Consider the following 17,851-nt stretch of genomic DNA (forward strand, 5'->3'; position numbering starts at 1 on the left):
AGGCCGCCGCCACCACACACATACACACACACACCACCCGTCAATGGATAAACACACCACACCCGCTACTTTGAACCTTCTTTCAGGGCCTCAGGGTGTCACCTCAGTTGACTTGTCATTGATTACTGGATCCTGGGCTCGGGCCAATCAGCATCCTCGGAAGCAAACAAAGGGTGGCCTCTGAGATAAAGCCTGGCACGTGGCTGTTTGGGTTTTGAGACGCTCTGATTGGTCCAACGCCTCTCACTCAATGGTCAAAAGAACCACAACCAAGGAAACCACACAACCAACAAATAGGGACGTGACCATTTCCCCAGTGGGACCACCTCATCGTGAAACATCACCACTCCCACACTTTAAGTGTTAAATCAACTAGACCAGACCTTTGACTTATTTGTCCTCATCAGATTGAAATGAAACCACTGTAGGTTCCTGGCGTCACTTTCCCACTACACACTTCCACTATCTGATACCACACCACCACATCTTCTTCTTCTTTCCCCTCTCTTGCTCTCCCTCCTCTTTCTGTTTCTCTCTCAGCTCACCAGATGGAGAGGGGTGGCGGTTGTATGTGTGTGTTCATGCATACATGGTTACCCATGAGTTTGCATATTTACATCCCTTGCACATTCAGCCCTTATATCCTCCTCTGCTTCACCGAGGCACAGCACAGAAAAAAAGCAGCGCACACACAGGAAAGAGTGGGATTTGAAGCGAGTAATGGAAGGATGGTCTGTGGAGACCATCACATGCGATCAGGAGAAGTGTGTCACACCATGAGCCTCCTTGTTACCCCTGCCCAGTTCAGAGTGGTTTCAGGGACTGGGAAGTGTTATCAGGCATAATTTGGGGGGTGGCTAATCCGCATGTGGGCAATAAATCCAATCTGACAGGACCATTGCATCTTGAAACTGGATTGTTAATATACAGAGAGAGGCAGTGCTAAGCCTCAGCAGGGAGAGAGAGAGAAGGAGGGGGGAGGGAGAGGGAGGGTGTGCATGAGAGAGAGAGAGGGAGAGAGGGAGGGAGAGAGAGAGAGAGAGAGAGGGAGGGAGAGCATCAGAGTCACCAGGAGAAGCTCCACCATCATCACACTGAACGTACGAGAGGCACAAGGAGACTATATTCCTCTAAAATCATGGATGGGACAAAGCCGGCCATGGAGTCCAACGCGGAGGAGACTCCCGAGGAGGGACAGGAGAGCAAAGGTACGCGCAGCTTTGTGTTGCCCCCCCCATTTGGAGACATTTACGTGTGCGCCAGCCTGAGCGGTTTAACCTACTTGCAATGGCTCCCCGCTCGTGCGCGACACAATAGCGGTAGCCTGTCACCTCGTCGTGTACCGACGTGTGGAACGCACCGACGCGCGTGTATTCTCTGGCGCAAATCCGAGCGCAATTTGTCGTTTTGTGAAGGAGAGGGTGGGCGGAGTGGGGGGTGCATGGTGCTGGGTTTATGAAGCGTAATAACGCACAATTTGCTTCCTCGCATCGCTGCACGATCGGGATTGTATTACCACGGCTGGTAAATAAAGCGTGTGCGCGCTGCGCCTCGCTCCGTGCGCGGTGCCATTGTTGTCCGTCAGGTGTGGAGCCGCCGCCGCGCTTCGATCGCTATCGGCCGCAGACGTCTTGGGCGTCGGATCTTTCAGAAGCGCGAAAGATCGACGGCTGCGACGCACGAAGCCGAGTGTGTGTGTGTATGTGTGTGTGTGTGTGTGTGTGTGTGTGTGTGTGTGACCGCGGGCACGAGGTTCATTAGACACGAAGGAGGCTGCAAACGAGACGATGAGGCGCGCTCCTGACGCAGAGGGATGGATGTGTCCATCACTCACGGACTCGCTCCGAGCCTGTGTGCACACACTCCAGCGTTATCTTCTCTGTATGCTCACCGAGGTGATCGAATGAAAACACGCCACAGATGCTCGTGTCTTTTGAAATGTGCACGCGAAATAAGCAAGGGTGTTTTAGGGTGCGCGCCACGGATCAGCCTCAAATTTGCGGATTTAGTCCAAATCTGCATCAAACTGTTGCTGTTGCTCATCCTCAGTGTGTGTTGTGTGTGTGTGTGTGTGTGTGTGTGTGTGTGTGTGTGGGTGCGCGTGTGGGCGTGTCTTTGTGCGTTGGAGGACCCTGCCTCCATACAGAGTGGAAGGGACTGTGGGTTGTGGTCAGTGCATCCCTCAGGAGGAGCTCCTGGATGGCACATCCATGTTGTTGATTGAACAAATTAGATATAGATGCACAGTTTAAACACATTAAATCGTGAAGATGTTGCATGGGTGTGATGGAGAAAATGAAAAATGGTGGGAAAAACTAAGCATAACGATAAATCAAGGCGTCTTATCTCTTATTTAGAAGTATGTCTGTGAGGAGGAGGGATGTAGCTGGTCTGGCATGATGCCTCTTTGGCCTCTTGGCTGTTGGAGCGCATGACACCGAGTAAGAGTGCATGGACCCGGGGGGGATTTACACAAACACACACACACACATACACACACACCTAACCACCACCCTTCAGTTTCATGTGTGCCAGTGTGTTAAAATGAAGTGGGTTGGGTCGGACATCTTCAAATGTAAAACATCTGGAGATAAACAATCGGATTTCCACCTTCAGTGCCACCATGGAGGCAGATTTCAGTTCCACTCATATCTATGCAGCTGGTGGTTTGAAACTTCTGCACGTTTTATTCTCTAGTCAGATCTTTGTGACTTTCTCAACATGTGTGCGTCACGTCGCCACTTGTCGTCCCTACAGCTGGAGTTGTGGGTCACCGAGGTGCGGAATCACAATCGTCCCTCAACGCTGAAAAGAGAAAAGACATTACATCATCCTCTGTTGAGGCGTGCTGCTACACGCACAGGCCAGTGCCCAATGAGAGCCCTCATGCAACTTCTGCTGCCTGTGAGTGGACCTGGAGGACAGTGGAGCAGCAGGGCGGCCATATTTATACTTAACAATCAACCCTCTGATTTCCTTCATCGCCATTTTGACATGGCAGCGGACAAATGTATCCCACTCACCCAGTTCAACCTCTCCAGTGCTCCAGGTGTGATGTTGCACAACCGATTTCCGCCCACACCAGCGTATACTGGACCGATTTAGACTGGATTTGAAGACGGCCTGTTTGTCAGTGTAATCACTTGTGTGTATGTGGGTGTGGGTGTGTGTGTGTGTGTGTGTGTGTGTGTCTATTTGACATCTGGATTGTGACCATAAGCTTATAGCATCCATCAAGACGCTGGAGATTTACAGCGATGGGGGCAAGGAGGCGAGGGCTGTCGTGTAAGGAGCTTGTGCCGGAGTGTTCAAGCCAGCGCTGCCTCGGAGTGTTCAAGCCAGCGCTGCCTCTTCAGCCACATGTTCCAGATTCAGGAAGTTGTGAACTCACTTAAGAACCGTCTGTATATCTTAATTTAAGAGAGGTGGAGTTTCCATTTTCCTACACCATTAGTTATTGATGGGATTCAGTTCAAGTCAGTGCCAGTGCACAGTGGGTAACATCACTAACAGACACATTACAGTCTAATAGATAGTATTAAACACAGGATGTAACAGTAATCCAATGTTTAATCGTATTACACTGACACATTACTTTGAATACTCAGGTGTAACAAGTACTCAGGAGTACTTGTTCCACCACTGGTAGACTTTTTGTCAAATATTTCAGGATACATGATTTGTTCTTTGTGTAAAATCATCAGGAAACTAAAGTTACTAGTATTACTTTTCAGATCATATCTTCTATAACCAAATATCATAATTCCATCCATCCATCATCTATACTGCTCGTTCTTTGGAGCCACTATCATATAATGAGCTAATTCTAATTCATACAAACAATGAAAACAGTTTCTTTATCGTTTTAAACATTAAATATTATCCGGTATAAAGTTAAGTTCTACGTAAAGCCTTGAACCGGGATAGTGAACATGTTGCATCTTGCTTCTTTAAAAAACAATAATCAGAAGATGCTTCTGTTTTAAAATGCATTACATGTTTTAAACAAATAAGAATTAGCTCCACCTTTCTGACTTTAGACCATATGTGTCTTTTATTTGACCATTTGTCTCGTCCACAGTCTTTGCGGTGAACAGCTCCCTGAATGGCTGCGACTGCATTAGCCGCCTTAATTATGGTAAACAGTCCGTGTTCTTGATGCTCCGCCGTCGTGTCTTTCTGCGACGTCTCTGCATGACACTGAGCCCAGAGTAATTACACACTGGAAAAAATCAACACGGAACACGGGCATGTTTATAATCCGGGGGAGCGGCTGCTGACGCTGATGCTGCTGCTGTTGGTGGGTATATGGAATGGATTGATCTTTTTCGCTTGATTGCTTCCTATAATCTTTCATCTGCATCTCTGTCGAGGTGGAACGCCGCGCTCAGGACGCGGATAACGAGACATCAACGAGTCTCTCTGAGGGACAATTAAATCTGATTCCATTAGGACGAGACGGTTTGATTAGAGAGAGAGAGGCTCCCAGGAGACGCTTTTATATGAACTCCCTGAATCGGCTTTGGAGTGGACCGTCGGCGTCTGCCTGTCATCCCCTTTGTTTAAAATGCTCACACACACCTTTCTCCTCTTCTCTGCGTGTGACTGTGTGTGTGTGTGTGTGTGTGTGTGTGAAGCTCTTACATAACGCTCCTCCGTCCTCAGCTGCGATGATGCTCAGTTCAGAACCGGAGGAGATTACATCACCGTCTGGAGGGGTGCAGGTTTTGTTGAGTTCTCTGCATGGCAGGGCAGAGCTGCTGCAGCGTCTGAAGCACAAAGAGAGTCTCCTCTTAATCAGTGTTTCAACTGTGCCCCCCCCCCCCCCTCCCCACCACCTCCACCACCACCATCACCACCAGCCTCCAGTTACAATCTGTGACGTTTGACCCGAACCAAGGATTTTGCAGGAGAGAGGTTTTCAGGAGCAGATTAAAAGGAGGCAGAGCCGGAAACGAACATTTAAAGAAACACTCTCATCACATCTTACTGGAGTGAATTTAGAATTTCTCTGGGAAAACAACGTAATTGTTGAATGAAGTTATCTGCACCAAACCAACCAACCGAAGAGGAAATGAGATTTTACTTTCAAACTGCACCGAACAAACGTCCTCACGAAGGGACGTCCTCTCGCCAAAAGGTTGCAAGTAGATTTATTGTGTGTTATCCAAGAGTGGGAGCTACTGCATTAGGTAATTAGTTGATAATTAATTAGATCAATCGCTGTCTGAAGTAAAAATGATGTCAATATGTCAATATATCCTGACATTTTATACAGAAACCGGAACTAAAAGTGGAGCAAATAATCAGCTGATATTGAAATTAAGAAGTAAAGATTTGTTGCATCCCTAAAGTTACATAAGGATGAAAGGCACACAGGTGGGGGGGGGGTCATTTGAGTAAATCCGAAACCAGCGGTGGGAATCTAAAGGTCAACCCGCGGCGACCGAGGAGGAGCTGGTGTCTCTGCTCGTGATGACATTTGCTTTTTGTTTCGTATAAATACCTCTGCTCCCTTTACAGTAAATCAAGCATCACATGTTTCATATTGTGTATAACATTATTATTCTTTATGGATCATAGCTGCTGCAGAGAAGGTGAGAGAGACACTGAATCCCTCATTTGTCCTCAAGTATAATAACCTGCAAAGCACACACACACAAATCCTCAGAAGCGTCTACTCCAAACTCTGAAAGTAAAGTAAAGTGATTTTTAGGTGCGTGTGGGTCCAGAATAAAAATGTAGGGCGGAAAGTGGGTAATTCATCACTTAGAGGACACACACTTTACACAATGTCAGTATAAAGTGCTTGTTTTCTCATGTGATGTGTTGTCTCATTACAAAAAGTGGTTTTGAGGAATCTGAAGCCGCCCAAAGTTAGTCAAAGTTTTAAAACGCATGTTTAACGAGCTGAACAAGCTTAAAATATGATTCATTGGTGTATGGTAAACAAAAAACAATCTTCCCCTGATGGTTAAAATATTATGACTGATCAAAATCAAACTCTCTATTCAGAAAGTTAATCTTTTACGCTGTTGAGCTCTGTTGAGGGGATAAGAGATGTTTTCATAGAAACTCTTTCCTGCAGAGGAGCTCTGAACCTGACACGTCCTGACGGCATCAACCCAGGAAAGAGGGTGTGAAGCAGGTGGGATGCGTCACTGAGGACTCTGTTGTGTCAACTGCTTCGGGTGATTTTTCTGAGAACTGCTTGTGTGCACTGCAGCCTGTGATGTTTTCCTCCCCTGGTTGAGTGTGGCTTTAATCTTCACAGGCAGGTGACCAAACCACAACACAACGCGGAGGAATACGACACTTTAATCAGAGCTTGACTGACAATATTGGGAAATAAAGGCGCCCACACAAAGCTGCTGGTTGTTTTCTGCCTGTTACAGTCACATGATTAATCTGAACTGAAACTTAACAGCGATTTTCTTTGCTTTCATTCTCATGCAAGAGATAGAAATAAAAAATCCCCTAAGACGAGAGCCTCCTCATTAAAATCAATTACGCTCGTGATTCTGTCGTGCGTGCTCCGACATCTTCTCATGTCCAAATGCCCTGAATTATTTTTATTAAACTCCCACAATCCTCTTGGATGTGTCCCTCTCCCTTTTTTTTAGGTTCCCCTGCTTATAAATTTTCCCAAACACACACACACACCCAGACACACACACACTCTCCCTCACACACCCTTCGGCCCGGAGGTGTGTGAGGTTGTGGGAGCATGTGAGAGCCGTCACACAGGGAGAGGCTCATGTGTTCCTCATTTGAAGCCGTTTGCCCAAAGCATGCTGTCAGCCTCCATCTGGATGTGTGTGTGTGTGTGTGTGTGTGTTTGTGTGTGTGTTGTTTACGTGTCAGTGACCAGGGGTGGTTGAGGGGAATGTGTGTGTCACTGCTTTATCTTATGTGTGTGTGGTCTGCCGCTGCGTTCGTCTTCAGCCCACTCAGTCGCCACAATGTGGTCACTTTTAAATACACTTTCTTTCTGCTTCTATGATCTCAAGACACACGATACTTGAGCATGAGTATTACTCAATCCTCTGCTACTCTGATAATTGATTGAATCTATTGATTTACTCCATAGAGTGGTCGTAACCTGAGAATCCAGATCCAAAGACTACAATACCCATGAGCCTCGGTCTCTGTTACACTGACGAAAAAGCACACGCAACTTAAAGCAATGTTGTCGATAAGAAAACTGGTTTTGTGCGACTTTCACTTAGAACGATGATACAAAATGGTGGCGATAAGGACAAACTAAATGAGTAGAAGTTTAATAGACTATTTATTGAGATGATTTGATAAATAAAATGAGTATTTCAGCTCTAAACAGTTTAGAAAACAATCAGAAATCCTGATCTCATCGCCCTCCTCCTGTGTTTGAACCCCGCTCTGCGGCGGGTATATGAATAGCAGCGGCAGGTTGGCGCAGCGTGTCTTGTTCCTGACTGATGCCAACCTCCTCTGGCCTCGTTCCATCGCCCACTGATGCCCAATCTGCTCCTCTCATCCACGGCCACAAAGAGCCTGATGCCGATTAGCGCTCATCACGGACACGGCTGACATTGACAAACGACCGCGGCGCACCCGAACAACCCCCCCCCCCCCGTCCGGTGTCTCTCCGTTTAGGGTGGGGTCTGTTTCAAGCCCCACTTTAAAACACTTGTGGTGATTGCGCTGATCTCAGATCTGAGTTTCTCCACAGTTTTTGTGTCTTCTTGCGAACTAACAAACACACGTAGATGAAGATGTTCCCTCCTCGGCAGAGGGAACTGAAATCAGCCTCGAGAGAAAGAGACTCTCTGCAGGATCTCATCTTTGAGAGCTCATGCCAGGTTGGGAACCTTGTGCCAACCACACACACACACACGCACACACACACAAAGACACACAATGTTAATCGACCCCCTGAGGCTGCTGGAAAGTGAATCTTAATAATCACATCAGGGGATGGGGGGGGGGTTGGAGCGGAGGCGAAGGGGCCAGGGGAGGGCGGCTGACTTCTTTGACATCTCAGGGAAAGTGACATTAGCCAAGTGAGTTGCGTAACAGCTGAGCCATACAGCGGCACGGCACGCCTGGCCACCGGGGCCATTTTACATTTTGGTTGAACGAGACTCAAACTAATAGTGTTGACTCCGCTCGGCTGAGCAGCTCAGGACAGGTGGTCCCGCTTCTTCGCCTGAGACGACCTGAGACGAGAGGACGTCTCTTAGACAGTTTTCACTCTCACTGGAACCTGCAGCAGATATAATAATCTAGATATTAAAAGTATAGACGTGTTTAGGTAACCCTAACCCTTGTGCTATTTGGTGCAAAACCAAACCCTGGATCTGGTGAATTTAAATGGGGTTTCGTAAGGGAAGTGTTGTTTCCTGGCGTGCAGAGGTTTCAGCCTGTGCTCCTCGGCCCATCTGTGTATCTGTTTGTGTTTGTTTACTTGTTTTTTGTGCATCCAACATGGCTGGGTGCGCTCGCTGTCCCTCGCCCAGCTGCCAGAGTTTGGCCCAGTTTGACCACAGACACACACAAACAAATACAGAGTGAACAAACATCCGTCAGATCAGTGGGATAAAAGTATTGATCACCCGGCGGAGCGCTGATAACGGGATTTAACAGCCGCGCGGTCCATCACGCTCAATTACACCGAGCCAGATGCTGACCTTGTGGCAGTCGTACGGCTGCACACCCAGCCGAGGGCTTCTCACTAACAGAAGATTAGGGTCAGTTATGCACCGTGGGAAAAACAGGGGGGGAAAACAATGGTTCTGGTCGGGGACGGTGACGGCCGCTGGCATCATCCTCTTACCTGGAGCCGAGCACATTACCTCCTCTTGTTCTAGCAGATGACTCATGTTTGCCTCGTGTTGGATGAATGTGCGTCAGGGTGAAGCACGGGACCACGGGGGTTAAGGTGATTTTCTCTAACGGGACATTGAACTAAATGGATGTTCTAAAGCGCTCTCGGAACGGGTAGAAGAACTTTGGATTAGAGAGCCGCCATCTTGTGCTTCTTTACATGGGTCCCTCCTTTGCATGAGCAGCTGTCAATCATGAAACATAAACCCCGAAAAATCTGACCACTGTGATGTTTTGGTTTCGTCCATGTCCCATCCACTAACATGGAGGAGGCCTGGTTTATGACCTATACTGCTGCAGACCACCAGGGGGGCGATGAAGACGATTTGTCAAAGCTGGTGGAGGATGCTCAGTCTCTCGCCTCCTTCTTTTTCCCCTTTTATCTGACATCTAACAAATCAACTGATTGATTAGCTCAGAACTTAGTTGGCAAATTACCTCATCATAGAAATTTGTTCTGACAACTTTGCAGCAGGTGATCAAATTCTGAGTCAAGATTCATTAAGATAATAGGACTAGACTTCTTTCTGGATTTTTCTGATCACTAAAATGCTCGAGTTTCTTTCTGTACGTTTTATTCAGATACAGAAAGAGATCCGGTGGTCGACAAAATTACACAATAAGGTTGTGACAAACCAGAATGATTCTTCAATGTTGCTCCGTCTTGCTTTTCTCTTTATGACGGTGCAGCTTCAGTGTTTCATCAAAAGCTTTCATCAAAGCTCCGAGGAGTTTTTTCATCCTTCGGCTCGAGTGAAAAGATGGAAATCACCCGAGCTGAAGTTATGAGGCTACGAGTCGTTTTGTGTGTCTGTGTGTGTGTGTGTGAGTGTGCGTGTGTGTGTGTGTGTGACGTCTGCTGCCATCAAACAGATGGGACTCTCTTTTTCATCTCTACCAGAGGAGAGATGCATCCTCCCATCTCTTCCTTCTTTCCTCTACCTCACCTTATCTCCCCCCCCCCTCTCTTTCTCTCTTTGAAGCACTCCTCGACTCTTGAGCAATCTACCCATAATGCACTGTGAGTGGGGGAAAATGCCCCATAATGAATACAGCACTTCCAAATTGGAGTACAGCCGCAGGCAGGCACCAGACCGGCCGCTGAAATATTCACAAAGCTTTAATGCTGTTATTCCTGGCAGCTGCAGCGCGCGTCCTCACAGTTGGTGATAATCACGCCGGGCCACTGAGTTGTACAGTTTATAGCAAATCATCAACTACCAGGACAGTCGCCGTGTAATCTCTCTCTGCGCTCGGCTCGTGATTTATATTCAAATCTCTGCTTTATGGGCAGAGAGAGAGAAATTCATTCTGCTGGAGAAACGCATGGATTCAGGTTAATGTGGAGATGACAGGTGAACGCTGCGGATGAGATTAACCTCAGTGGTGTGTGATTGTTTTAAATGCTACGAGTTCAATGTGACGAGTGTGAGGCATCGGGGGGGATTATTATTCCGCGGCCGACGCCCCTCACTTCGAGCCGTGGGTGTCGGGTGATTGACAGGAAGCAGAGCGGCGATGGACAAAAGACGTCAGCCACCGGTGACAGGTCCTGTGTCTGCGCTGCGCCACGCCCTCCTTCGTCCAATCAAAGAGCCCCAACCACTGTCTCGGCCAATCAAACGACTTGAACCATGACTGCGATGAAAGACAAAAAAAAAAATGACAGATGACGGTTTTGTATTGTTGGGATTATCTCCTTCCGGGCAGTTGTGTAATCTTGTGTAAAGGCTGCACAATGACAACTTGATTTAAACCTAAAACATCTAGAATTAGCTTGTATATGAGCAAACTGGAGCAATTGGCAGCCATGTTTATTTCCCCTCAGGGTGGAGACCAAACCTGAAGCTTAAAGGAAAGTGAATTCAGGATCTGAATGTGTGATAACGATGCTTCATATCTGCCATGAGAGAAAACCTCCTCTTCTCCTGCATCTGTCTCCTTTGACTTCAAAATAATACGATCCCAGTTTGACCCACATCCTGGAATCCAGAGCATCAACGTGGAGGGAGGAGCTCTACATCTCCATCCCTCCATTTTCTCCTTCTACGCTTTATTTGGTTTTACATCCATGTTGGTTTTCTGTTTGTTTTATCTGCTTGGGTTCTGATTGAGGCTGCTTCATCGGTGTGTGTCTGTGTGTGTCTGTGTGTGTCTGTGTGTGTGTGTGTGTGTTTGTGAGGACGACGCTGAACTGGGTCGTGGGTAACATGTTGCTATGGCAACTGCTATTTGCCGGCCCCGGGGCCAGGAGCTGATTTTCTCTCTCACTTTCTCTCATCGCTCGCTCTCGTTCTTTTTCTCTCCTCTTTCTTCCTCGCTCGCTCATTCGCTCGCTCGCCGTGCCTCTTTCTTCACCTCCATCTCGTCTTTTTCCCTCTTCCCTTTGTTCCCATGCTCGCCTCCGCCCGGCCTTCCTCTCCGTTCAGCCCTGCTCTTCGTTCTCCGTCTCTCACACCCTCTCACTCTTTGCCTTTTTTCTCCCACTCTCACTCCGTCCTTTTGTCTTTGCAGTTGGAGAAATAACCTATTATCCCTCTTTTTTTGCTCAACTGTCGCCCACGGCCTCAAATTGAAATCCTAATTGCGAGTTCCATCCCCGCAGGCAGCAGCAGCCTTTTCTCTTTGAGAGACAGTTTCTAGAAACGTCCCCAGAAAAAAAACTGATACATCCTCCTCGCTCAGTAGATTGTCGAGATGAAACACGATGGAGAATTCCAGCAGGGTCTTAACGTATTGTCTCTGCGATTAACTCCAGCCGGCTCGCTGTGACTGCGGCGGGGCACGCTGCCATATTTCAAACTAAGAGCAGAGAAGAAGAGGAGGCAGGGGCGAGACGCAGCGAGGTGTAAAACCAGAGCAACGGGTCGGCCTCGGTGTGTCACCTAAATTCTACTCCAATGAATAGCCCATTGATTTCCATTAGGGCCGGCAGTGGCTGACCACTCCGGCCCGTCTGGTTCCCATTAGCAAGCTTTAAAAACGGAGGCTGACGAACAGGCATCACAGCTACAGGCGAACCGGATGAGGGCCCCGCTCTGTGTTTTAAAAGGAATCTATGAATTCATCCCTGAAGCTGCACAGGGCCGGGGGGGGGGGGGGGGGGGGGGGGGGAGAAGCCGGAGTTAGAGTACCACCTGCCTCACGGCCTCAAGGCTCCTTGTCAAACGCTGTGATTCTCAGCGGCAGGTTTTGTTCAAACTCTTTAGATAAAAGTGGACAGGAAGACAAACCTCCCGGATCACCTGTTGGATTGACCTTTAACAGCAGAGTGGAGTGTCAGTGTCCAGCGGCTTTTAAACAGCTTCCCTTGTCATCATCTTATCGACCTGTGAGTCCACTCCTTCTTTTCCCTTTCCTCCCGAGGCCTGGTCCTCGGCTCAGGATTTTTATCCCAGAGCCGTCCAGCCTCATCAGCTCCACCTCTCTCCATCAGCCCGCTTCCTTCATTAACATTAATAGGATTTGGATCTATTATGCAACGAGGCTCCGCTGCGTTACGCAACCGGAGAGAACTCATCACGGGCCAAACACTTTGGAGGGGGAGCGGTCGCTTCGCAGATTTGTGGCGTTGTGTTCGCTCGGACGTGGAGCGTAGGGGGGGGGGGGGGGGTTCAATAACAAGTGCCCACAGGGGTTGTTACACTACCTGAGCAGTAGATTCAATCACGACTGGGTGGACGTGGAGGAGAAGAGGGTTTCAATTTCAAAATAAAATGAGTTTTGCAGTATTTTGGTGAGGATGTTCTCCTGCAACACAATTGTATGTGTGTCTGTGTGTGTCTGTGTGTGGTTTAATGGATTTTCATGGAAGGCCATCAGCTCCCGTCCCCAGCCGTCAGACTCCATCAATCGAGTTTGACGTTGACAACCTCTGATTTCACTCCAGCTTGTGTGAGCGTTACTAAATCTCATGTTCTCACCGGAGCACCTGTCATATTCGGTGCACATCACGCACGACAATCACCGGCACCGAGTTGTGTGTTCAACGTTACCTCATCGGTGCAGAGCGGCTGCTGCTGCGCGTGCGCTCGACGTCCGGGCGCGATCCAAAGTGGTCAATCGTGTTTTCGGGGCTTTTACAAACAGAAGCTTCTCGATTCAACAAACTTCTGAACATGAAATAATGATGATGCCACTTGGAGCGGGTTGTCATGGAAACAGCAAAGTGGCACACACAAGACAGTTCATTCTTTCATTTTTTTTTTTCCCGGACGAACTTCCTGCTTTGCCAGAGGAGCTATTTTTAACAGGCATTATATAAGACACGAATCTTGTGCTGGATCAAATGTGTTAGTTCTCCTCGCTCCTCTGTGATGAGTGCGTTTCTCTACCTGCATATCTGAAGCCCATTACTCACATGGGGGGGGGGGGGGGGGGGGGGGGGGGGGGGGGCTTCACATGCTGCCTCGGTTAATGGAAAACAAATTTACTAATTCATCATCATGGCCGTGCACAGAGCGCTCCAGCACGAGGAATCACTTATCCTTCATCCTCATTGTGGAGATGGGAATGATGAGACTTTTTTAAATTCAAAAGTAAATGAATCTGAATCCAACAGAAAACAAGCGTCAGTGTTTTAGGGGAACAACTCCGAACAAGGTCCACTTTCACATCATCCCTCCTGCGCCCCTAGAAAATAGCTACAGCCATTTATTTTCGAAATGATTTATTTAGGACGAGATCATGACTTATTTATGCAGCCTGGTCGTAAGGAAGAGAAAACTTTTAGAAGTTTTTTCTTAAAGGACAAACAGTTTTTAAGCGCGCACGCTGCACAAGCTCACATGTAATATTCAGAGCTCCCAGCTGAGCTCGGAGCCGACGAGCACTAACTGTGGAAGAAGCTGCGATGAGCCGCCCGACAGGGAGGACTGTTGTTCCTCCTCTTTGGACTCGGGGAGACGAGCGGGACACGCAGCCTCCACAGGCTCATCATGAATCTTGCAGACTGCTGCACACGAGTGATAATCAAACAGTGGACCACATTCTGCCGTGTTGCGCCCGGTGTCGTCAGCAGAGCGAGGCTGTGAGGAGTCACGTTGCCCTGCACTCACATTCTCTTTGACTCAGGCCTTCAGCCATTTGTTCTCTTTCAAATCCGACCTGGATTGTTTCTTCTTGGATGCTCCTTAAAGCTTTTTTCGCTGTAGGGTCCAACATCTTTTTGAAATGCAACAGGAACGTCTCCTCCTTGTGAAGTAATCCTCCCCTCTCTGTCTCCCCCTGCAGGATGCTTCGAGTGCTGCATCAAGTGTCTCGGCGGGGTGCCCTACGCCTCCCTCGTGGCCACCATCCTGTGCTTCTCAGGCGTGGCCCTGTTCTGCGGCTGCGGCCACGTGGCGCTGACCGGCACCCTGACCATGCTGGAGAACCACTTCTCCACCGTGACCACCGACCACGCCACCCTCGCCCTGGTGTAAGTCCCCAGCCAGCATCGAACATCTAAAAGTGTTTGATCACTGCTCTTTGGTGTTAAAGTTCTCGTCTCTTTCCTCTGGATCCAGGATCCAAATCTTTCAGTACATCATCTACGGCGTCGCCTCCTTCTTCTTCGTCTACGCCATCCTGCTGCTGGCCGAGGGCTTCTACACCACCAGCGCCATCAAGAAGGAGCTGCAGAGCGACTTCAAGACCTCCGCCTGCGGACGCTGCATCACCGCCTTCGTAGGTCCCACACACACACACGAGCAGCTGCTGCACATCAACACACACACTGACCCCGCTCTCTACAAATTAAAGCCTCCAAATGACATTTAATTACTTCAACGTTTATTTATTTATTTCTTAAATTAGTGTTTACAGGCTCAGAAGAATGGAAACAGTGAGTCATTGTGCGTAACAAGCTGGGACAAGGGTCATGTGGGAGGCACAACCGCACACCTCCACATGTTTATGCCCACACACACACACAAACACACACACACACAAACACACAAGCAAGACGCAAACACTCAAGCCTTGAGGGGACCCCTGACACAGTTTGTCCTTTCCACCCTGATTACTCTGATTGCTGCAGATGTCCAGTAACATTCGCTTAAACATGGACTGTGAAAGTGGAGAGAATAAATATTAACTCACGGCTGAAACGTTCTCCTTCCTCCAGTTCCTGTTCCTGACCTACATCCTGTTCCTGGCCTTCCTCGCCATCTTCGGCTTCACGGCGATCCCCGTCTTCCTCTTCTTCAACATGTGGAGCACCTGCGCTGCCATGAGGTCACCTGACGCCAACATCACCGTGCCCGACTCCATCTGTGTGGACGTCAGGCAGTATGGTCAGTAGCCCACACACAACCATCTCACCCCTTAGCAATGGAACAGGATTTGACCACAACTGAAACCACTGCTAAGATCTGACACTGGTGGATATATACTTTTCTAAGATGTCATTATCAAACCATAGAAAACAGGACCCTCCAGATAGAATCTAGAAAGATATGGTGAACATACCGAGTCTATTGCACACTGACCAGACTGCTGTGGTGCTGACTAAGCTGTTTTTAAACATGATTATTGGACTAATGGGTTAAATGTGTTCCAGAAACACAATCTGGAACATTCTGTGAAAAGTAATAAACTCCTTAGACACGTTGCATCTCCCTGCTGCATTCTGATTGGCCGCCTGGGTAGACGGGCTCGGACCCCCCGCTGTGCAACTCGCCTGTAAAGTTTAGGAGACATTCCTCTGATCAAGCAAAGTGAGCTCAGAAACATTTGCACATGAGGAAACATGTAGCCGTGACTCACCTGCAGGATCGCAGACTGTTAAACCAAGTGTTTTACAAATGATCCAAAGAGACGTGCTCTGCTTTGTCTCCAGGTAAACGTCACACGTTCAATTCCAGCAGCTAAAGAGCCAGTAATATGGCACAGTAACACTCTCCTGTGATTGCATATCTGCTCATGTGTTCGATGGCCTAATGTACAGCATGTGACCCACATTTGAAAGACAGCTGGCCCGGGCAGAGCAGGACGAGGGTCACATATGCTTCACTGGCAGTCGAGCTGCTGCTCTGCATGAAATATTAACCCCAATTACCCGGCAGACGTCAAATCCTTCTCTGAAGAAAGCTGATTCATCGTTAGAGACATTTTAATCACTAATTTTGGGGAAACAATTCTGCAAAAAAGTAGATTTTAATGAGAAGAATTGATAAAAAAAAATGCCTTCCTGTGTAAAGAAGTGATTGAAACTCACGACCCACATTCTCCCCCCCCCCCCCGTGGGATGGGCTCAGAGGCTCGGACAGCAGCAGCCCTGTTTCCTTTAATCTTTATCCAAGCCTGATTCATAAAGCCTGATTCATAATGCCTTCAATCATACCGTCGGACTCGGGGGAGAAAAAAATAAAAGCCTCTTGTCTCCGTGTGTGTTTTCACGTTTCATCTTTCTGATCCCGCAGGTATTATTCCCTGGAACGCCTCTCCGGGAAAAGCCTGTGGAGCGACGCTCGGAGACATCTGTAACACGAGTGAGGTGAGAGGACACTGACCGTCTTCCTCTCCTCTTTTTAATCCATCTCTCCGTTCCGTCCCTCACTGGTTTCTCTCTCCATCCACAGTTCTACCTGTCTTACCACCTCTACATCGTCGCTCTGGCCGGCGCTGGAGCCACCGTCATCGCACTGGTAAGCCCCCCCCGATCCACATATGCAAGTTGCCATGGCGCGTTCATCTGTTGCCATAGCAACTCCGCCTCCCACGTTTGCCAGTGTGTCGCCCGGCGGGTTGAGATCCATCCCTGCAGCCGTGAGCGCTCACACAGGGTCAGTGGTTCACTCGGCTGTGGAGGAGGACTTTTTGTTTTACGCGCTCGGATAAATGGGAGTTACTAAAAACAAGCGAGAAGCACCTCTACAGATGTTGTGTTGGGTCAAAGTCCCGAAAAAAGTGTTTTTACAGCCAACGGACTGTGGGCGGTGGATGGAGAGCAGTAGAGAGAGAGAGAGAGAGACAGAGAGAGAGAGAGACAGAGAGACAGAGAGACAGAGAGAGAGATCTGAGCCACAGAGCATCAGTATCCATGAGAGGAGGAGAATGAACTGCTCTGGTTTGTCCTGTATTCGTGAAGGCATCATCAATCTATCACAGAAAAGGATTTGGCCCCATGATTCTGACAATTAGTCCATATATGGAGTTAGGAAGCAGCATCAAAGTTCCTCTTGTCTCTCCTCAGGTCCACTACCTGATGATCTTGGCGGCCAACTGGGCCTACCTGAAGAGCGCCGTGTCCACGCACGAGTACCAGGACATCAAGACCAAGGACGACGCGGACCTGGAGGCCGAGGCGCGCTCCAAGGAGGGCCAGAACTCCTCCTCCTACTCATAAGGATGAGAGGCCGCTCTCTCCCGCCGCCACCCACCTCCCCTCCACACCTCCAACCCCTCACCCCACCACACCCACCACCCCTCCGTCTGTTAAAACAAACCACCTCGGTCGTGTTTGATAGTCCCCCAGCCCGATGATGCTCCACCCTCCTCCCCTCCAGCATGTTTATTTAGCGCTGTGGGAGCGTACATGCACCGGAGGGGAAGAGGATGGAGGATCGGGAGAAGCTGCCGGCCCCGATGGAGGCAGATGTTCCCACCGGGGGCGCTCGCCCACCGGGGTCGGGGCTCAGCTACAGTACATCGGTTCAGAAGCGTCTCCCCCCCCCCCGTGCTGTTGGGTGGCGGCGGCTCGTGAACATGGCCCGGCTGTGACGGCCTCGCGCCCTGAGCCAGCACAGCCTCTCGACTCAGCCTAAAAAAAAAACATTGTTCACTGTCTGCTTCGGCCACAGAGAAGCCGGGCAGCGACCAACTTCCTCCATTTTATTTTGGTGTTTTATATGCATATATATATGAATATGAATATATTGTGCGAATGTGTATGAATGTTGTTGTTTTTTTAATACTCTGAAAAGTATGCCAGGTACTATAACGACCTTTCTTTTCTTCTTTTTACGTTTTCGCGCTCATAGGTTTTTCTCTCCTTTACTTTTTC

The 17,851-nt window shown here is 48.7% G+C and overlaps 1 protein-coding gene across 1 annotated transcript; it reads left to right on the top strand.

Annotated features, from left to right (window-relative positions):
• Positions 1-661: 661 nt before the first annotated feature.
• On the top strand, positions 662-17,510 carry LOC128430853 (neuronal membrane glycoprotein M6-b). The gene is made up of 7 exons (XM_053416947.1): positions 662-1,208; positions 14,098-14,284; positions 14,373-14,532; positions 14,972-15,140; positions 16,269-16,342; positions 16,428-16,493; positions 17,042-17,510. The coding sequence occupies exons 1-7, from the start codon at positions 1,139-1,141 to the stop codon at positions 17,192-17,194; spliced, it is 879 nt and encodes a 292-aa protein (XP_053272922.1). The 5' UTR covers positions 662-1,138; the 3' UTR covers positions 17,195-17,510.
• Positions 17,511-17,851: the final 341 nt, after the last annotated feature.

Source organism: Pleuronectes platessa, chromosome 24, assembly GCF_947347685.1.
Source record: "Pleuronectes platessa chromosome 24, fPlePla1.1, whole genome shotgun sequence".
NCBI lineage: Eukaryota > Metazoa > Chordata > Actinopteri > Pleuronectiformes > Pleuronectidae > Pleuronectes > Pleuronectes platessa.

What these genes read in the sequence shown, in the direction of transcription:
- LOC128430853 (XM_053416947.1), top strand. Translation starts at nt 1,139, where the DNA reads ATGGATGGGACAAAGCCGGCCATGGAGTCCAACGCGGAGGAGACTCCC. An exon ending in CACGCCACCCTCGCCCTGGT is followed by an intron (nt 14,285 to 14,372) that starts GTAAGTCCCCAG and finishes CTCTGGATCCAG; the next exon opens with GATCCAAATCTTTCAGTACA. An exon ending in GAGCCACCGTCATCGCACTG is followed by an intron (nt 16,494 to 17,041) that starts GTAAGCCCCCCC and finishes GTCTCTCCTCAG; the next exon opens with GTCCACTACCTGATGATCTT.